The following is a 21254-nucleotide window of genomic DNA, read 5'->3' on the forward strand; positions in this document are numbered from 1 at the left end:
AATGTCAATATTTGTATTTTATTAGCTGTATAAGTATTTTGGAGCGTGTTCGTGTGTTTTTAGGTGTTTGTGTGCGAGCCGCCCTTGCTGTGACGTCACTCTCAAGACTCCGCCCCTCCCACTACTTCAGAATCAGCAGCGCACTGCTGCACAGCAAAGCAAGCAGATGACTGAGGGGACACAACACAGCTTCTTGTCTACTTCAAGTTTTCTTTTTGTTGTCTTCTCGTGTTATCTTGTGTCGTTTTGTTAATCACCATAATCATTGTCAGTCATGAGAGTGGGAAGCATCATCTGGTGAAAGGGACAACATGGAGAAACATAAAGGTAAGTAAGCTTCATAAAGGGACACTAACAATAATCACAGTTATTATTATTAGTAGTAATAATAATAATAATTTTGTGTTCCCATTGTTCAAAATGGTAAATTAATCTATAATAATTTATTGGTGCCACTCTCTGTCAGCCTTGTGTTGCGATAGTGCAGCATGTTGATTGGTGTATCGAGAACGCTCTGCAATCAGTTACCATGACGACGCAGAGAAGATTCAAAGGCTGTGTTGGGAATTTCATCCTGGCTATAAACCTCACAGTGGTGCCCTCAGATAGGAGTTTAAATTGTTCCATGACCTCTAACCACGCTCGTATCATAAACACTTAACGTACATACTTTATAACCGTATCTCAAATCATCTTTCCCTATTGAAAGGAATGGAAATGCAAGTAATCCATTCCAGCACTCCCAAAAGACACCAAAATTAACGTTTTATTCGTCTCTCCCAAAATCTGCAAACACAGAATATGTGAGCGAAAAAGTACGACTTAAGTGTTAATTTGAGGCTTTGGTTTTTATGGCATTATTTTTGTCCTTTTGGAAGAAGCTTTTTTGGTCTTGCTAGTGGTTCATAATGCTCAGTAAGTCAGTCCTGAAAGAGGTTTGAGTGATTTGGTGAAGATAGATGAGGTTCAAACAGCCCCTTCAGCCATTTGTGAGGAACATCTCGGAAGGCTTCTATAACCTCCTAGGAAGTCCATCAAGAGTCCCTGAAGGAGGCTCTCATGCTCTTAGCATCGTGTGAAAGGTTCTAGGAGACTTTCAGGACTTTTGGAAGACTCCTCAAGAGATTTTTAGCTTTTTCAGAATTCTAGGACATTCAAGGACAGTTTAGTGGTCTTTTGAGGGATTCTCCTCAAGTTCTGTGATCCTGAAGTCTTGATGAAGGTTTTGATGGTCTTGTAGAAATCTCACATTAAAGTCTAGGGAAGTGTTTTTAGATTGAAGTTTCTGGTAGTATTTTTTGTCAAGTTCCGAGGAACGTCTTTGAAGTCTATCAGGAGTCCCTGAAGGAGGTTCTGGTGCTTTTAGTATCATGTCGATTGTTATATCTTACAAGGACTTTCATGATGTTTTAACGGCTTTGGTAAAGGGATCTTAGCTCTTTTCTTGGAAGAATTGTAGGACCTTCTAGACCACATCTTAGTGGTCTTTGAAGGACTATTTAACTCCCACAGAAGGTTTTCCTGGCCCTAAAAGTCCTGGAGAATGTTGAGGTTTCTTCATGTCCCAATGTAGGCTCGCCATGATGAGATGAAGGTAAGCAACATGTCAACTGACGCATGTTCAAAAGCATCATAATATTATGGACTGTGGTCCGCATGTCCCAGTGGGACGAAGCTTAATGCTGATTGGACGCTGACAAACACCAACCTACTCTTATTCTTCCTCCTCCTTTTTTTTCCCCTTCTTCTTTGCTATATTTAACAAACACGGGATGAAAGGGAAAGCTGCTCCACACCCTCCGACACACACTCAGTGGAGACTTGTGGAAGATTCCCATCTTTGTACTAATTTGAGGCTTTGGTTTTAACGGTAAAGCATCCTAAATCTTCCACACACACACACACACACACACACACACACACACACACACTGGAACAGAAGTTGCATCCAGTCGAGCTGTTGTGCGACTGACATGGATTTTGTGTGTTTGTGTGCCGGCGCATCAAAGCCACAAACAGGAAGTGATGTTGATGTTCAGATAAGTGTGTGTTTGTGTGTGAGATAATGTGTGTGTCGTCATCGCAATTGGGAGTCTGTGTGTGTGTGTGTGTGTGTGTGTGTGTGTGTGTGTGTGTGTGTGTGTATAATGTGGGGCTTGCTGCTTAAAGCGGCAGCAGATCGCTGATTAGCAAAATTAGCATCATCTCCCACTCGGGACCACTGTCAATACTATACAGTACTTATATATGTGTGTGTGGGGGGCATTCAACAATGGCCGCCTGTCTGGGGAGATTAGCTTATTTGTTAGCTAGTAAAGTTGACTACTTTGTTTTGTTTTATTTACAGTGTTTTTTGTTGGTTCACTAACTTACTTACTCACAAAGCAGGTTTAGTGACAACTCTGGGTCAAGAAACCCTAAAATGTGGGAAACTTTCCTTTCAGAAAGGAAGGTCATTGAAACCAGAGAAAAAGAGTTAACTGTTAACTGTTTCATAAAAAGAGGTCATTTAAGCTCTGGGTCAGTTACCGTAGTAACATGTTCCATGAACCAAACCTGGTCGGTTGCAGGTTTTACACAATGAACCCTGAGTTTTTCTCTGTCCCCGCCTCCTTTCAGCCACATTTCCTCATTCATAAAGTCCGCTGCGACGAGTTTTAGCGTATACCACTTTCGTCACGAACATGGCGTGTCCTTTTGACAATGACCCTATTGATGAAGGTGTCGCATTATTGCGCAGGGAATTTAATATTTGTCGTGAGATTGTTATGAGACCGCGCATAGATATGCTGGCATTTCCGGACAGTTGTCTTTTCGAGCGGTACCGTTTCACATCACAGTCCATCACCTCCATTCACAACTTAATCCGTCCTTACATTTGCAACATTACCAGCCGTAGTCATGCGCTCACATCGCAGCATATATTGTGTGTTGCGCTCCGTTTTTTTCTTATAACCGTTTGAATCATGTTTTTTTTTTTTTTTTTAATTATTATTATTATTTATTTATTTATTTTCATCTCAAGTCAAGCGTCTCCTCGCAGGATTGCACCTAAATGAAATGAATTAATGAGTTACCATTCAACAGGATTCCCCTGTAATATTATTGGGATTGCAAAGGACTACATTTAAATTTCCACATTGACCCGACACCCAAGCAGCAACGTTCTCCCACTTCCTGAATGTATCCTGGCGCATTTTGTTTACAGTTTGAAAGAGTCAAAAGACTGTCCCGAGAGTCTTTGCTTTCTCTGTGATTCTGATGATGATTTAGTCCACTTCTTGCGCAGTGCTGTCCAAGCTGATGTGGGACCTTCAGTCTTTCCTTTCGGTCCTGGACTCAGAGAACCTGAGCTACATTGCTCAGGCCCAGAAGAAGTCCATCTCAGAGCTGGTGTCCTCGCTGCAGACGCAAGAAGCTCCAGGTTAGCTCCAGGCCTCGCTCATCTCCACACCTCAGTCACCATCAGGTTCTCACCTGGTGTTGTTTGCTCCTAGTGGAGGATGCCGAGTATGTCATCATGAGCTGTCCATCATCGTCGTCGCCCAACAGCCAGGCAGTGAGAGACTGCAACGTCTGGACGAGAGACGCGGTGAGTACTCTGACACTGGGGGGGGACCATTTAAAAAGAAGTTGTCCAGTTAGCATCCTCATCAAAGTCAGGCTTCTGTCCAGTTGCTAACGGTTTAGCTGCTAAATGCTCCACATTTGCCACCTGATAACTGTTATCTGCTAACTATTTAGCTGTTAAATGCTACACAATGGTCACATTTGATCTGCTAGCAGCTAAGTGGGTCACTGTTGCCACCTGTTAGCTGCTATCTGCTAATAACAGGATAGCATCTGGAGGCTTTGTCATTCTGACAAAGTCGCGTTTGTGTCGAGTTGCTAACTGCTAGCTAGTTGCTACACGTTCCATTCTTAACACCTGTTATTTGCTAACTGCTCACCATTTAGCTACACTTAGTAGTACTTACTCTACTATTGCTGCCTGCTAGCTGCTAAATCCTGAACTGTTTTTCCCTGTTAGCAGTTAACCGCTAGCTGCTCCGTTTTGAGAGCCGAGAGAGTCAACCAAAGCCGAGAAAAAAGTAAACAAAACACAATTGTGTGGAGCAGAATCCAGCACAAGGTTCATGTTTGAGGTTCTGGTGGACCCACTAAGTTCTTGTCAAAAGACAGACATCAAAGACGAAAACTGGACCAAAACCAGAGGCTTTTTTTCTGGTAGCGGAGAAGAACAGCAGGCTGCGTTGTGATGTGGTCCGCTAATGACAGAGTCCTCCTGAGGTTTGGGAGGAGACGGCATTTGTGTGCGTGTGTGCGCGACAGGATGTTTATATATGAGGCCATCTCTCTATCTGCCTTCCTATTGGCCGAGAGCTTTACTGAGGCAGGAAGTGGTCACTGATGGCGGCTGATTAGCGTCTGGTCTACGTGATGGACACGCACACACATGCACACACACATGTGCACAATCCAGTGGGAGAGCTGATCTGTTACCTATTTATTGCCCAATCATCTTGGTCATCATGTGGCCACTTGTTTTATCCGCCTTCAAGGTCCCTGCGGCACCGCACCCGCCACCAGGGGGCACTCAAGCTCATGTCGGTGAAGATGACGAGGATGAAGATACCTACGAGGAAGCACAGCCCTTCAAAGCTGACAGCACCAATCACCTGGGTACGTAGGCTACACGCAGACACACACCACACACACACGCACACACACACGTACACACACACACCACACACACACGCTCACTATGACATCTTGGCGTCCCTCCAGAGCGAGCTGAGTCGGAGAACAGCTACTACGAGTCGTACGGCGAGGACGACGATGATGAAGATGAAGAGCACACGAAGGACAGAGCTCACTACATCCAATGGAGCTCCTCTCAGCCTTGTCTCAGGCCCCCTCCAGAGTCTCGCCTGTGCGGGTACCTGTGGAGGAGGAAGTGGTTGGGACAATGGACCAAGCAGCTCTTCATCATCAGGAACCACCTCTTGCTGGTGCGTGTGTCTTATCTTAAATTTCAGTTTTAGTTTTTATTTGCATTTTTATTTTTTTCTTATATCATATTAAGATTTATTTTGGCAAAAAGTAAATAACCCTAACTCACACTATATATATTATTATTTTATTTTTTAATGGAATTTTAAAAAGTTTTTTAAAGTAAGTCCAATTGAAACTAAATTAAACTTTTTTTAAAAACTAAAATAACTTAAAAAAAATATATATACAATTTATTTTATTTTTTTAGGAATTATACACATTTTAATCCTTGAGAGGAATTGTATTTATATTCTAATAAATGTAAATGTACCCACTCATCAACTTACTGTTATTCATCGCTAACAATACAATTGCTTATATTTCTGATTATTTTTGCCAACGACAGTCATTTTTGTGCACACACACGTTTCTTCTATAGTGTGTGTTGTATGTTTCAGTGCTACAAGTGCGCACGGGACCTCCTTCCTCATCTGCAGCTGAGCCTGCGCGGCTGCCAGCTCGTCTACAAGCTGAAGAGCAACCGGAAGATTCCGCACCAACTCAAGCTTATGCTGCTCGGGGCCGACAGCCTGGTGCTGGGGTACAGCAGCTTCCAGCAGGCCGACGAGTGGCGAAGGGTCAGCACTCACGCGGAACCTCATGACGCGCCTTTCTATTTATTTTTTTTTAAATCTAAATTTGAATGTGTGGCAATGCTAAAGCTTTAAAATAGGCGATATTAGCGGATTTGTGTGTGAGTGTGTGTGTCTGTGTCTGTCGTAGGTGATCGAGGAGCTGAGCGTCGACGGGGAAGTTCAAAACAGCAGCTCAGAGCCTCCTCGGTGGTCCCGCAGGGTGAGAAGCACAAAGCATACACACACTCGCACTCTCTATTTGTGTGTTGATGCATTAAGTACATACTATATGGACATTTTGTAGTGTACATCAGATAGCGTGTTTAAAGTGTTTGTTGGCTTGTATGTTCAGTCCAGTGCACTTCTGACACACATCAACCAGCAAGAACCTTCACATCAACAGCACAAGAACAAAGGTACTATTTAAAAAATATATATATTTATATTTATTTTTTATCAATGTTGTACATATTTTTGGTGACTGGTTGTGTAAAAAATTGATGAACTCAGACTGTGTTTCAATGGGATATTTTGCTCTTGATTAAAAAAAATATATATATATTTCTATTAATCTTTATTGTTTAGTTTGATTTTTAATAAATGTATTCTGTATATTATTTAATTATTTATTATTAGGGTTTTTTGGGGGGTGGGGGTTATAAAACTAAATCAATCTTGACACTTTTTTAATTTTCATTTTCCAATGTTTAAATTGGAATTTTATTCCTTTTAATATATATATATATATATATATATATATTGTTTATTTTTTTGCTGTTTTATTGCTAGATTTGTTTTAAATAAAACTATTTTGGAGTTTAAAAAATATATTTATGTACTTATTTTTAGTTGTTATGATATGTGTTCATTTTGGGCTTAAAAAAATACATGAACCCCCGACATTATTGTGAGTGATTTTTTTCTCTCCAAAACTTTTACAATTTAAATTTCAAATGAATACATTTGTAAATTTATTTTTTAGATTGTTCATTTTTTTCTAATCTTTTTCATTCATTTAATTTAATTGATTCAGGAGTTTTTTTTTTAATAATGATTTAAAAAAAAAAAAGTTTATTCTTTATTTGACTAATTTTGAAACCACTACCAGAAACATTTTTTTTTCATTATTGAAATATATATTTAATTTTTTTTGTTTGCCAGGTGTGGTGAGCGTGCTGATGAACTGTCAGTGGCAGAGTCTCCTGTGTCAGGTGGAGGCGGGGATTCTCAACATGTTTGCCGAAGAAGCAGATGAGAACGTGACCCGTCGGACCAGGGCTCGCTCTCCTCAGTACACGGTGCAGCTGCGAGGCTGCGAGGTGAAAGCAGTGCCAGATGGCGAGCGACCGCACAGGATCTCACTGAGCGTGCTGGGCGAGCAGCTGGCCGTGCTGGAGGTGAGTGGCGCTGGCGGGGGGAAGGAAGCGGGGAAAATGGGAAGTAAGGTGACATGCGTGACGCGCTCACAGGTGAGCTCGGTGGATGAAAAGTGGCGCTGGAAGCGCCTCCTGAAGGACGCAGTGGATTATTGCCGTGATGGCAAGTCACGGCAACGCACACGCATCAGGTATGTCAGTCAGTGTTGCCATGGCGACGCATAGAGTCGATTTATTGAACTACACATTTGCAGTTTCTGAGAAAATTGTTATGTAATGATATTGAAAGATTTTGACTAATGTTGAATGAGATCAAAAGCTAGAAAGTTGCCGTGGCGACGCGTGACAACAAGCACTTGTAATGTGTCGCATCCTCAGCGGACACACCCTGAACACATACATGGACCAGCCGATCCACGCTAGCTCTACCGCTCCACCACAGCAACCCATCTACTCCAACACTCCCATGCTGGAGCACATGGTACGACCCTCGGACGTCCATGATGGCCTGACAGGTGTCACCTCAATGATTGACGCCTTTCTCTTGGTTTTATGACAGCTTCAGAGCTCTCAGGACACCGGCGCGACCTACACCAACGCCACCTTCAGCAGCCACAGTGAGTTAGCACGCAGCTAGCTTAGCATTGGCCACTAACTCAGCCGACTGGTCTCAAATTCTTGAGTTTCACGTCAATTAGTTTAGCATTAGTATGCTTAGCAAAAGCCGTTAACTTAGCGTGAGCACGCTGAGCTGCAGATCTTGCTTACTTGAGTTAGGCTAGCTAGAATTACGCTATCTTAGCACCATACAATAGCTTAGCAAATTGTTGAGTTTCACTTCAATTAGTTTAGCATTAGTATGCTTAACGTCAACCGTTTAAAATGAGTTGCTCACCGCAAATTCTTATATGACTAAATGCACAGAGGTTAGCATCAGCTGCAACATTAGCATAAAGTGAAAGAGCGATGAGCTGCAGAGCTAGCTTACTTAGCTTATTAACGCAAAGGTGACACACTGAGAGCAGCCACACTGAGTTAGTCTAGCTAGTATTAGGCTATCTTAGCATCAGACAATAGCTTAGCACTGGTCACATTTGACCTCAAATAGGTCAGCATTAGTTCACTTAGCATGTGTTTAGTATCAGCTGGTAACAAAGCAAAGGTGTCACAAATAATTTCATGTTTGGCTTCAGCCTTCACAGAGGTTTTCATTCACGCAACGCAAGTTAGCACGCTTAGCCGCAACAGCTAGATTAGCTAGCTCATTAGTGTGTGTGTGTGTGTGTGTGGTGTGTTCCAGACAGGAAGTGGTCTGAAGTAGCGCCACGCGTCGTTCAGAAGTTGGAGCTGACGGGCAGGAAAAGTGTTCCCATGAGGGCGGGTTCCGAGGCTAACCTGGTGTCGGCGACCAATAAAAATAAACGTTCATCCTTCAGACAGTCGCTCACCGTGTGCAGTGAGCGGGCGCAGGTGATGATTGGTCCTGATCCTTGCTGGTCTCTTACTAGGGTGGCCTCTGCTCGTCTTTCCTGGTCCTTTTCTAGTTTCTAATGTTATCTCCTGGCTTTCCCTGGCCGGTGCCGGTCTAGGCCAGTCTCCTGAACCCTCTCCTTCGTCGGACAGCATCCGTGAAGACCTCGTTGAGACGAGCTCCGTCCACACTCTTCATCGAGCATGGGAAGGTTTTCCAGAAAAAGAAGGTCAGCGTCCACATGTCCACTTTCTTCTGCTGGTGGTGCAGCTTCTTCTTCTTCTGTGAATTTGTCACTCTTGTCGTGTTTAATAGCAGTAATAAGTTATTAGGGCGTTGCCATGGCAACAAGTAATTGTTGTTTCCACACAGGAATGGGAGACCAAAGCTGCTGCCTGAGACCTTGCAACCATGTGACGAAGTGACCAAATGATCGCGTGGCCTTGTGACCATATAACCTGACCACGGACATGTTTCCATGCGACCAAGTGACATTATCTTTTAGATCACATGACTCTGACACGTACTCCACTTAACTTATTGTTTTCTACACAAATTAACAGACTTGAATGGGTTGACACGCATGAGGCATTTGTCATGATCGGTGTGCGTGTAGCGTGTGCACTTCTTCCATGTCACAAAAGCACAAATCATCACTTTTGATCAACAAAGTTTTTTTTTTTTAATCTAAATCTCATTTTAGAGTAAAAGGTTGACAAATATAAACTTTATTGTGTTTATTGTGTTCATCGTTCACATCACATTCATCATCCACATAAGAAACAACAGCACTACTTCTCTGAAATTGACTTATATTAAATTATGTGTAAATGCGTTGAGAGCAGACAGTGATATTTCATTCAATGCTAATCAGTTATTGATCCTGTCAAGTTAAGATCACGCATGCAACAGGCGTGTAACACAAAATTCATCAATATAATTAATCAGAAACATCCAAAAATTAGAAGAAAAAAACCCCAACATGTAGTTAGTGACTCGGATTTACTCCAAAACTATCAAAACAAATCCTCAAATCTTATGAAGTTATTTCTGAAATGTCATCATTCAAAATGGTGACGACTCGCTTGGCAGAGGATGCACAATGGCTGACGTGACGCAAACGTGATGCCATCAGTCTGCATAAGCCCAAACCAAGCTGATATGAATCGCGTCCCCTTAAATTGACTTCTGCTGAGCAGTTTTCAGCTTGTCCTGGTCAGTATGCTAAGCTAAGATAACCTGAATGCTAACCGCTAGCCGGACAATGGCCATCAATAGAAGTAACTAACATTTGTCTTCTAGAACATTGTTTCCCAACCAGGGGTACATACGTGTGGTATGTGGAAACATAAATTTTTTTATTTATAGGATGATTGAGTAAAAATTTCATAAGACCATCGGTATATGTGCACTACAACTTGTTCCCCTGGGGAGACAAGTGTTTTCTTGCTGATAGTTTAAATATGGCGACTTATTCAAATGAGCTCCACTTAAGAGTTATATATAACAAAGTCATGTTGGTGTTTTACTTTATATTATGTATGGCAACATTTGAATATTTAACAAAAATATAATGTCTGAGGATTAATGCTAAAATTAAGGAAGAAGAAAAAAAAAAAAGAGTTTCATATAATCAGTTGTGTTACGTTCTTCTTTTGGAGAATCAACCAGTATGAATGAGGGGCTACTCGATGACGAAAGTGTTTGGGGGTACACAAGATGAAAAAAATGGTTGGGAACCACAGTTCCAGAACATTCATCAAGGGTAGATTGGAGTTTTAGCAATCAATGCTAACGATAACGTCACTAAGAGCTTGTCGCATATTAGTTATTAATGTTATCGCGCTAATGCTAATATTAGCTTGTACCTTACTTAGAGTTGAAAGCTACAATGTGGGAACTGCTCAACATGTTTTGGCAATCATATTAGCATCGTTGCACTAATGCTAATATTAGCATCGCTGACAGCTCCTTTCAGAGTTGAAAGCAACAATGTTTGCGGTGCCTGCTCAACACATTTAAGCAATCACGTCTAATGCTAATGTTAGCATCTCTTGTGTGTAGTGGGCGTGCCTTCATTTGGGTGGGCGTGGCAGTCAGAAGAGACACGCCCTCTTCTTAAGGTGGTTCTGCCGCCAGAGAGAAAGATTCTCAAACTCCTCCGGCGTCATTGCGAACACGCTGGCAAACTCTTCCCGCGACAGATGTCTCTGCACACAAACACAGCACTTATTATTAGCTTTGCATCTGTTGGCATGCTAGCATTTGCAATTGTCCTCAGAAATAGTACCTGAAGACCAGGCAAGTACACTTGGAGCCAACTTGAGTTCTGTTGACAACTTATTCCATTTGCGAGCAGCATAACAGCTAAATGCGGACGCACCATGTTTGCTTTTAACTCTGGGATCCACTAATTGGCCTGAGAATGCTGACTTCAGAGCCCAACCGGGTGTATATTCAATTAAAATTTCTTTACTGTATTTAGGATGCTTTTGTCACGACCGGGGGAGCTTGAGGACCCAAATGCGGGAAGACAGAGCGAGGAGGCCGAGGTTCAGTCACAAGAAGGATTTAATTTCTATACAAACAAAAGGTGATCTTCCAAATTACAAGCTGAACCAAAACAACAAGGCAAAAACGGGCATCATGACACGAGGAAAGACAATGAACTGACCCAGACAGAGGGGAGACAGCAGACTAAATACACAGACACTAACGACACAACAAGACACACCTGGGGCAAGACACAAGTGGCTGAGGGCACTGATTGGTTGACACGAGGAAGGGCGGGATTACACACTTAACAAGACCAAGGGAGACACACAAGGAAAACAGAATCCAAACATGACAGCTTTTCGCTATCTGTTAGCCTTTTCATCAATTCTTATGGTTATTATCTTTACCTCCAGTCGCGTTCTGTCGACGCCAGGAGGAAGTTTACTCCGTCCTCTGTGGTTGACCACCAGCGTCTCATACGGGAAAATCTATCAAAGGAGAGTTGCTGTGGTGACCACTCAGGACACGCCCACACCTGTGTGACATCATCACAGGGCCACGCGTTTACCTTGAGCTCCAGCACACTGGGAAGCGAGCGGCCTCGATCCATCGCAGCTTCCCCGTTCTAACACACAAACACACAAACATCACCACAACATGGCCGACACACCGCACAATGATGAAGACACACGCTACCTGAACACCTGCGGGAGACACACGCACACAAACACACACATTAGGACACTTGAACGCAGCACGCGGGAATGGAAGCTCCCTTGGAGGTACCTGCTGCGGGCTTCTCCGACGGGCTGAATTCTGTCGACTGCAACTGGAATTTACAAGGACACCAACTCAGCGCCTGAACACCAGATCAATTTGTCACGCACACACACTTACCCTGGCTAGGCCTGCCCCAGAGGATGCTGGTAAACAAACGGCGCGGGAAGTGGCGGCACCTGTAAGTGGCGCATTCAGGCTCATCACGGATGCCCCAAGTGCAACTTAACAAACCATGATGTCATTCAATTACATATTGAAAATACAGTACTGTCGTATTCAGTATGTGTGTAGTCCTCAACATGACCACTAGATGTCACCAGAGCGCTAACTTTCTACTAACTACGGTCTTTATGTAAGTATTTATTTATTTATGTATTTATTTATTTAAAGCACTCAAAGTTACGACTGCACTATTATTTGGGAAGTAATCTTGATGACATCATCATAAAGCGCCCGTGCGGTACCTGCGTGCTGGCTGCGGTCAGGTAGCGATCGCGTTTTCCTCCTCAGTGGAGCGGCCGACTTGTCCAGCTCTTCCTTCAGTATGATCCTTCCTAGGTTGGACTGAATCTTAAGGCAAAAAACGCGGCGATGCCCTCACAAGCACACTCGTAACATAATCATCATTATCGCAACAAGCCCCGCCCCTTCGCACCTTGTTGAGTTCCTGCCTGTGAAGAGCTCGCAAACCCCAAACTTGATCGTCCTCCTCGCCGGCCTCTTCTTCTTCTTTGCTGCCTTCACTCCTGCGACTCGCCTTCTCCTTCTCTGAGGGAAAAACATCAAGTCAGTCGGATGAAATAAACAAGAATGAAGGACAAGACAAGTAGCCAAAAGAAACTCGGATAAGAGGAAGCAACCCAGGGAAGAAGACACGGGGAACTTATTTGTTGTTGTTCTATTGCAATTTTTGAATGTAGAAAAAAAAATTCCAACATGTTTTTATTTTATTTTTTCATATGATGAAGTTTGAATCGGTGACGTAATAAGATGAAACAACAAAGGAAACCGGAAGCTAAACGTTTGGATCCTACCAAAGACGACTGATGAAGGGGGGCAGGGCCAGTGTTCTGTCTCAATTTTGGAGGGAACGTTTGGATCCGGAGGTTCAGCGGCGGGAAACTTAGACGACTCAATGATGAGATCCTCCAAGTGCTTCCCTGCGGGGAGCGCTGATGATGACGCGCCTGCACACACGCACACACATAGCGTGATGTCCAATTGGCTCATGATGTTAACAGCTGATGATTGACAGGTGATCAACGGACCTCTTCTGTAGATGGGAGGCTTCTTGTAGATGTTACTTCCATTATCTGCAACATCCAAATATACAATAATAACATTTAAAAAAAAAAAAGACCCATCACATACATTATATACAGAGTATGCAATTTTAAAAATAATGATAGAAACTTTCATATTATTATTATTATTATAATAATTATTATAATTGTATCATTTTATTTTACAATTTTGAATTTTAAAGAATTTGTGTGACATATTTCCATTATTTCAAATAATTTCAAATCAAAATTATGATGAGTTGTCACATTTATTATTATTTTATTAAATGTGTGAAATATAAATATATGTGATATATGTAGGCTACCTTTAATATTACTCATTAATACTTCTTTTTTTCTTTTCTTTTTTACACAATTTTGAATTTTAAAGAATTGGGTGACAAATTTCCGTTGTTTATGTTAAACAATTTCAAATGAATTTTTTTAAAAATTGTATTTAATGTTTTATTAAATGTGTGAAATCTTCACACTTTTTTTTCTTCTAACCAGATATTGATAGAATACACGGTGGGCCAGTAAAAAAGTTCAACAAGCCACAAATAGCCCCCCCGGCCGGACTTTGTAAACCATTATACATTACGATATATACAAAAGAAGCACAAAGAAAATTTACCAGGCCTGTGGAAGTGTTGCAGGGGTTTGGAATGTTGTGTATTTTGTGCTTGTAATGCGTGTTGCGTGTGTAGTATGTGTTGTGTAATTGGCGATGGCGATGGCGTGGTGTTGCCGCTGTTGCGTTTCTTGCCACTGGAAGCCGGCGAGGAGCCGGCAGGAGAAATTTTCTCCAGCCACACCCTGGACTCCTGGAACAGTTGAGACAGATTAAGAGGAAGCAGAAACACACACGGTGAACTTTGAACTTTGGCTTACCTCAGGTGAGGTCGGAGGAGAGAACGAGCCTGGAGACAGCGACCTCTGCATCACAGACAACATACATGTCCATTAAGCATAACAACCCAATTAAATAATTCATTAAAAAAAACAATAGTAATAACGCAAAACCACAAGATGACAAAAAAAGAAAGAAATACTAATAAAGATACATTTTTAATAATAAAATGTCTTTTATATGATATATATTACATATTATAATAATATAGTAATATATTATAAATATAATGATAATAACAGATTGGTACTTAAAAAGGCAACAAACCTAAATAGTAAGACAATGAAAAAAATTAAGCAACAACTAAATAAGGGAACAAAAATAGCTAACAAGAAAACATACACATACAATCAAAGAAAATAGGAGAGCAAATAAATCATGAATGATAAGTAATTAATAATAATAAATCCGATCAATACAATGAAACAATGATTACAATAATAATATTAGCAAAAGCAAATAATTATAATAAGGAACTACACATTCAAACAACACTACCAGATCTGAACTTCTTGTTTTTGTGCAAAGCGAGCAGAGTGACTCACCGACACCTCCAGTGGACTGTAGTTGTAGTGCAGCTCGTACGTCATCAGGTCCGGTCTCTCGATGTCCAGGATGGCTTTGTCTCGCGGGAGTGCTGCCAGATCCTTGTAGACCATCACGCCGTCGTCCACCCGGGCCTATGTGGGACGGGGAGTGGGGGTGGGGGATTAAAAGGGGAGGGGCTACTGACGCTGATTACATTGCGAAATCAAAGTTGGCCACTCACCACGATGGCGGCGGCGGGAGATCCCGGGCCGCCGGTGCCACCTCGCAGAGACAGCACGCTGCCCGGGGACGTCTGAGGCCTCTGCATGCAACATGTATGTCAGACATGGCATGCTAACGCTAGCGGCTAACTCAAATGTTTGTTTACCTTTGGCATCATCATCATGGTGGCGGCTGATTGGTCACTCCCTGGAACACAGAAAAGAAAATAGTAATTTATTGAAAATGATCATTTTGTGTGTGTGTGTGCGCGCACGCCTGTGTGCGTGCTAATTTGCTTCGCTCAAAAACCTGTGTGATAAAAGATGACCATGTGGACGCTCACAAACATAAATGTGAACAAAACACTCACACACACACAAGTACACAACATCACAAAGGGACTCAGCTCTGGATGGTCCCATGGAACACAAAGAGATTATTCCGGAATGTTGCCATTCCAGAATAGAACAAATGATAGCGTGCTAAATGTGTATCATAAACACACACACTTCAGTGACAATGTGTGTGGTACAACATCAGCTTTGATTGATGCCCTCTCATCTTTTCATTGAGTCATGTATTGATCTGTGCTTTCACGTCGTTAATTATGCATGATCCACTTATTAATTCTTCATGAGTCATAGCTATTATTCATGAGCCATCGGTCATCAGAGGGCTCACTGAGGTCACTTTCTCCACCACATTTGTTGCTTCTTTTTAGAATGTAAAGTAGAGACTGTGTAGTGTAATACAAGCGTGCTAACATTAGCATGTATGTGTTTATTTTCATCTCCAGCATTGACACATAGTTCAACAAAACGGAGCAACGCGGCAAAGAAGTGGAGACTATGTAATATTAACATCGCCAGTGCTAACACATACAACAAAGCTAAGCTAACGTTAGCATGTGTGCTTATTTTGACAAATGGCAGGTAAAGGTCAACAAATTGGAACGCTGCAGCAAAATAGAGACTGGAGCGTAGGATGCTAATGTAAAGCAACATGCTAAGCTAACATAAGCATGTGTGTTTATGTCACTAAAAGAGCAACCACCAATGGATTATATCACACATCTTACTGACCAGGTACCAAATGCATAAGTGCAACATGCTAATCGTAACTTTTGACTCGGTCAAGGTCACAGAGGATGCTGGCACTTCCTGTTAGTCTCAAAAGAGAGATCACTAACAATCAATCCATGCGAGGACCAATAAGCCAGAACAGAGTATCACGTTGATGTACTCAGACACCATCCAGTGGCGCCGTCAACATCCCATAATAACACTAACCTCATATTTGACTTACAGAAATCATTGCTAAGCGACCAAGTGGTTCACGATGAAGCCCTCTTTTGTCCCACAGTCCCTGAATGCACCATCGTGAAACAAAAGTCTGCAAAGGTCAAGTTTTGACTTTAAATTAGACCCCCCCCAGTGTGTGCGTGCGTGTGTGCGTGCGTGTGTTTGTGCGTGAGAGATGTAAATCAATGAAGAAGAAGGTCTGCACGCTCTCAGGACCTGAGCATGAAGACAATCAGTGACCGCTACTAACAAGCTAACGAGCTCATTTACATCCAAACAAAGAACAGAAGAAAAAAAAAAGAGAAGGGATGAAAAAGAGAAGGGAAAAGTCATACAGATGTTTCCAGTGTTTCATATTGTTCTAAAATGTAAAATAATAAATAAAACAACTTATTTTATGGACTGATTCTCACACACCTACACTGTCATTGAGAAAGGTATTCTGGGAAATGTAGGATGTCATCTGTGTGTGTGTGTGTGTGTGTGTGTGTGTGTGTGTGTGTGTGTGTGTGTGTGTGTGTGTGTGTGTGTGTGTGTGTGTGCGTGCGTGTGTGTGAAGGCAGGGGGGGTCTATTTTAGGCCAGCAGCACCTCCAGCATGTCGCCACCGGCTGATTGGTGGAGCGCTGCCGGCCGTCTCCTAGCAACCGGCTGCTATCTGCCAGCATTCCGCTGATGTTAGCCGGACGAGCGGGAAGCTTCCGTGAAAGCAACGCCAACACGGACCAACATCATCTTCATCTTCATCTTCATTCCCCAAAATGACATTTGTAGATGTTTGTGGAAGATTTTATAGCTACTGTCAAAAGACATGAGTCATGAAAGCAAAAGCTCGAGTCAGCAAATTATGCTGACCCACTTTGAAGCCAAACACACACATATGCAGAAACATACACACACACACAGGCGCACACACACGCACACACACTGTACACACACACACACAGACATGCATACAGACATGCATATGGTAATTACGCTCAAATACTACATATACAAACATACTGTATACGCACAGACACACGCACACACACACACACCAAAGCAGACAGACACGACACTCAGACAGACACAAACACGAATGCGCATAACATACAAACATGCACACACAAATTCAAAAACCCAGAAACACACACAGCCACAATTGTTGATTGCCTCACACATATTACAGTAATTCTCTCATGCACACTACTGAAACCCATATTTTAGTATATTATACAAGCGCATTCCAATATGACATATGAAAGGATTACATTGATGAATGTGAAAGTGTTTCAATAGTGTGTGTGAGGCGAAAGGCAGTGGTGCTGAGAGAGCATTTCAGTAGTGTTCGTGGGAGTTTTTCAGTAGTGCATGGAAGATGTTTCAGGAGTCTGTCTAAGAGTGATTCGGTATCCGTGATAGTATCATGAGAGCATGATTGCAGTGTTTCACTAGGGTGTGAGTGTTTCAATAGTTTTGTGTTATTAAAGTGTTTCAATAGTGTGTGAGAGCATTTCAGTAGTGTGTAAAAGTGTTGCAGTATAGTGTGAGTGTTTCAATAGAGTGTGAGAGTGTTTCGGTAGTTATGTGAGAGTGGTATAGTGTTTCCATATGGTGTGAGAGCATTTCAGTAGAATGTGAGAGTGTTACAGTATAGCGTGTGTGAGCGTTTCAACAAAGTGTGAGTGTTTCAGTAGTTTTGTGTTATTAAAGTGTTTCAATAGAGTGTGAGAGCATTTCAGTAGAGTGTGAGAGTGTTACAGTATAGTGTGAGTGAGAGTTTCCCTATGGTGTGAGAATGTTTCAGCTGTTTTTCTAGAGTGTTATTGTAGTGTTTCAATAGTGTGTGAGAGCATTTCAGTAGTGTGTGAGTTTCAGTATCTTTGTGAGAGTTTTATTTTAGTGCTTCATTAGCGTGTGAGAGCCCTTCAGTTATGTTCACGTGAGCATTTCTATAGTAATCCTGAATTTTGTCCCCAACGGCCTCTCATAGCTTATCTGGGCCGCACACACACGTAACCACACCCACATGTCGTCGGCGTGTAACGGCCGCCGCCATTGGCGCGGTCATGTTGTGATTGACAAGATGGGAACGTTCTGGAATCGTCCGGAATGTTCTTTACCTTCATCTTTTAGCTTTGTTCCAAAAATAAACACATTTTAGAAAAAGATGCCACCTGAGAGGGGAAACACATGATTACTCGTGGCGCGGTCGCCATGACAACAGTGTGTGAGTGTGTGTGTGTGTGTGTGTGTGTGTGTGTGTGTGTGTGTTGTCCATCTGTCCATTTAGTCAGCGACTTAACATTCCAGCACGGGAATCATTTTGTGTGTGCTGTCAAATTAAACGCACACACACACACACACACACACACTTGTGGCGGCACTTGTGGCCTCATTCCTGCATCATAACCCCCCCTCTGCCCCCTGCTGCGCTCATAGATAAGCAGCGAGGCTTTCGTGGGCCAGGGCGACTTTCTGCCTTCACCAGCTAAGCTACCGCATGCCGTTGTGTTGTTGTGATGACAACATGACACACACACAATCCGCATGTTTTTGATGTCGCGCTGCTGTTGTGTTTGAGTCATAACATAACAACACAATGCTGTTCCTAATGATTTGACTGCTTCCATCGACACACTCTGGAAAAAGTGATGTCAAATTAGGAGTGTAACGAAAACCAATTAGAATTGGAAAATCTGTTTTGATTTAAATATTAAATATCATTAAAGAGGCACACACACATACACAAAAACGCACACTTATTAACGCATGTGACATGACGATGCAGTAAGTGTGATACACAGGTGTACCTAATAAAATTAGCTTTTTTAAAAACCAACACGTCACGCGTGCGGGTACTACTGAAACAGGAAGTGAAGACACCATGTTGACCCCCTTTTCCATAATGATGCAGCTTCAACTCACTGCCATTTTTACCTCAACTTGACCACCATGTCGCCGTCATAACCGCAGTTGTTGGTGACGTCACAACACCAATATGGCAACCTAACGTGGTCCCCCAGCGAGTTAGCCATGCACCCCATCAAATGTTCTGTATCAAGTAGTGTGATGTCAGCGGGCTAACGCGCTAACGCGCTAACGTCATCTGTGATGTGGAGCCGACCAATCCCCTTAGGGATGTTGCAGTCAGTTAGGTGGCGTCTTGATGCTATGCTAGTGCTATTTCACAGTTTAGCGTTCTCAGCTGTATATCTGCATATCACAGACTTGGGATTTCATTATTCATGGCTTTTTTCTAGTACAAAGTTACTCCCCTACTTACGAATATTCACCTTACAAACATTTGAGACAACTTTTTAAGCATGGTTCACTTTCTTTACTTTCTTTTCATTTTACAGTCGTCTCCCATTTCTTGATAGCCAGAGTGAGAAGAGGTGGCTCGGAATACTTTAAAAAGTGTACCTCCGTGATAAACGGGGTTTCACTGTATTAGTGTAGCATACCTGTGTGTGCGTGCGTGCGTGCGTGTGCGCGCGCGCGTGCCTGAATGTGTTACATAAAACTCATTCTCTCCTCCTTAATCCCTCCTCCTCTGCCCCTCTCACCCCTACGCATGCTCTTACGTCACTGCATTATCATCCATACAGCAATCAACGCGACGATGACGACGATGCTGAAGAGTGACGTGCGCGTTCACGGAGCGACAAACTCCCGCCATGCACTCACAAGCGCGCCTTTCGATGTTGACGCTCATGACTTTTGGAGGGTGGGCACGCATCGTCACACGTACACGCGCATCTTATCAAGTTCATTTCGCGCGACATCACGAAGGAACGCACGCGCACAAGTCCGCCATACGTAGAGCAATGGCGCGACATACATGACCTGTATCACGCACACAAGTTGGTGATATTACATTGATGCTCGTCACGTGACGTAATCAAAGAAAGGTGGTTCTCCTTACCTGCGTGCGCGCGTCTGTGCGTGCGCGTTCAGCGCGTCCTGCGCGTGTGAGCAGCATCCAGCGGGCGAGCGAGCGAGCGAGCAAGTGGTGAACCTCCGCACTCGCTCCCGCCTCTTCATGTACGGGTGCGCGCGTGCGTGTGCGTGGAGCAGTCTATTAGCCGCAGCCTCGGGGGTGTCGTGTGGTGGCGTTGGGGCGGCTTTAAAACATAATGAGATACATACATACACACGTACATTTATTCCATAAAACATTGCTGTATAATTCTGTAAATGATGTTTTAATTACAGATACACTTTTAATATCAACATTTAGATGGCACTGGTAACAAGTTTCATTTCACCTGCTTTTTTATTTTGTCTACAGAGAGAAATAAGACTACAGATATAATTGAATGAGTCAGTTCACTGACCTGAATGAGCGTCTATTGAGCGCAGCAGGTCAGTCATTCAAAAGCCATCTAGACTCAAATGGTCCTTGAAGGCATCACCACAGTCTATTAGGTGACTCCTATTGTCGTTTTCTCCACATTTTGTATTTCCACGGTAATATTAAGGTCAATAACATATAAATGTGTATCTATATAAATAAAGATGACTTGACTTGGCTGTATTTATGTTGTGTTGCATACAGCTAAATGAAGCAAGCTCCAACTGATAGTTCCTTGGTACTAACACGCCACAAGATGGCGCCAAGCAGTAACTATTGTGTACAAAAACAGAAAAAATTTGTTTTTCAGTAAATTACTGAGGATATGTTCCAGAAACAATCTGCAAAATTACAAGTATGCTGTGGTTCAATGTATGTGCGTGTGTGTTTTAACACTAGCTAACTGGCTAACTAACGTTAGCACGTTTGCATTTGGGCCAATCAAAGTATGAAAGTATGTTGCCCCTGTACACCTCCATATTGTTTCTATAGCAACATAAAGATCGTTACAAACTGGCAGCCAACTGTAAGCGAGCTGGTGTCATGTTTTGGGTTCTGTTTTCCTTGTGTGTCTCCCTTGGTCTTGTTTAAGTGTGATCCTGCCCTTCCTCGTGTGATCCAATCAGTGCCCTCAGCCACTTGTGTCTTGCCCCAGGTGTGTCTTGTTGTGTCGTTAGTGTCTGTGGGCACTGATTGGATCACACGAGGAAGGGCAGGATCACACTTAAACAAGACCAAGGGAGACACACAAGGAAAACAGAACCCAAAACATGACAGACACTAACGACACAACAAGACACACCTGGGGCAAGACACAAGTGGCTGAGGCCGGCACTGATTGGATCACACGAGGAAGGGCAGGATCACACTTAAACAAGACCAAGGGAGACACACAAGGAAAACAGAACCCAAAACATGA

The 21254-nt window shown here is 42.7% G+C and overlaps 2 protein-coding genes and 1 long non-coding RNA gene across 5 annotated transcripts; 1 reads left to right on the plus strand and 2 right to left on the minus strand.

Annotated features, from left to right (window-relative positions):
- The first annotated feature begins 141 nt into the window (after positions 1–141).
- LOC147173282 (actin filament-associated protein 1-like 2) lies at positions 142–9281 on the plus strand. Its single transcript, XM_086075257.1, has 15 exons — positions 142–327; positions 3290–3424; positions 3498–3592; positions 4563–4683; positions 4789–5012; positions 5454–5633; positions 5779–5850; positions 5983–6046; positions 6792–7027; positions 7100–7197; positions 7385–7487; positions 7566–7623; positions 8307–8476; positions 8596–8706; positions 8850–9281. Exons 1-15 carry the CDS (start codon positions 312–314, stop codon positions 8874–8876), a joined length of 1710 nt encoding a protein of 569 aa, XP_085931383.1. The 5' UTR covers positions 142–311; the 3' UTR covers positions 8877–9281.
- On the minus strand, positions 3141–4665 carry LOC147173283 (uncharacterized). Its single transcript, XR_015094795.1, has 3 exons — positions 4504–4665; positions 3478–3607; positions 3141–3402 (listed from the first exon to the last, which is right to left on the minus strand). It is a non-coding gene; the product is annotated as an uncharacterized LOC147173283 (long non-coding RNA).
- Positions 9190–20051, minus strand: LOC147173284 (dematin-like). Of its 3 annotated transcripts, none has more exons than XM_086075290.1 (16): positions 19919–20040; positions 14863–14899; positions 14716–14796; positions 14492–14626; positions 13928–13972; positions 13671–13860; positions 13022–13066; positions 12788–12940; positions 12409–12521; positions 12218–12323; positions 11871–11929; positions 11760–11802; positions 11670–11677; positions 11542–11598; positions 11381–11461; positions 9190–10687 (listed from the first exon to the last, which is right to left on the minus strand). In XM_086075290.1, the coding sequence occupies exons 1-16, from the start codon at positions 20023–20025 to the stop codon at positions 10574–10576; spliced, it is 1374 nt and encodes a 457-aa protein (XP_085931416.1). In that variant the 5' UTR covers positions 20026–20040; the 3' UTR covers positions 9190–10573. The 3 variants fall into 3 exon arrangements, 2 of the variants coding, with proteins under 2 accessions (XP_085931416.1, XP_085931415.1); XM_086075289.1 differs by having other exon boundaries at positions 14863–14903; positions 19907–19941; XR_015094785.1 differs by lacking the exon at positions 11670–11677 and having other exon boundaries at positions 14863–14903; positions 19907–20051.
- Positions 20052–21254: the final 1203 nt, after the last annotated feature.

This window comes from Leptonotus elevatus, chromosome 5, assembly GCF_054856555.1.
Source record: "Leptonotus elevatus isolate MCC_2025b chromosome 5, RoL_Lele_1.0, whole genome shotgun sequence".
In the NCBI taxonomy this organism is placed as follows: Eukaryota; Metazoa; Chordata; class Actinopteri; order Syngnathiformes; family Syngnathidae; genus Leptonotus; species Leptonotus elevatus.

Bases quoted from the DNA above. Each gene is read 5' to 3' on its own strand.
- LOC147173282 (XM_086075257.1), top strand. The intron at 5,013-5,453 runs GTGCGTGTGTCT...TGTATGTTTCAG, and splicing joins TCAGGAACCACCTCTTGCTG to TGCTACAAGTGCGCACGGGA. The intron at 6,047-6,791 runs GTACTATTTAAA...TTTGTTTGCCAG, and splicing joins TCAACAGCACAAGAACAAAG to GTGTGGTGAGCGTGCTGATG.
- LOC147173284 (XM_086075290.1), bottom strand. From the start codon at position 20,025: ATGAAGAGGCGGGAGCGAGTGCGGAGGTTCACCACTTGCTCGCTCGCT. The intron at 14,797-14,862 runs GTAAACAAACAT...TGTTGCATGCAG, and splicing joins CCATGATGATGATGCCAAAG to AGGCCTCAGACGTCCCCGGG. The intron at 12,522-12,787 runs GTAGGATCCAAA...TTTTTCCCTCAG, and splicing joins CCCTTCATCAGTCGTCTTTG to AGAAGGAGAAGGCGAGTCGC.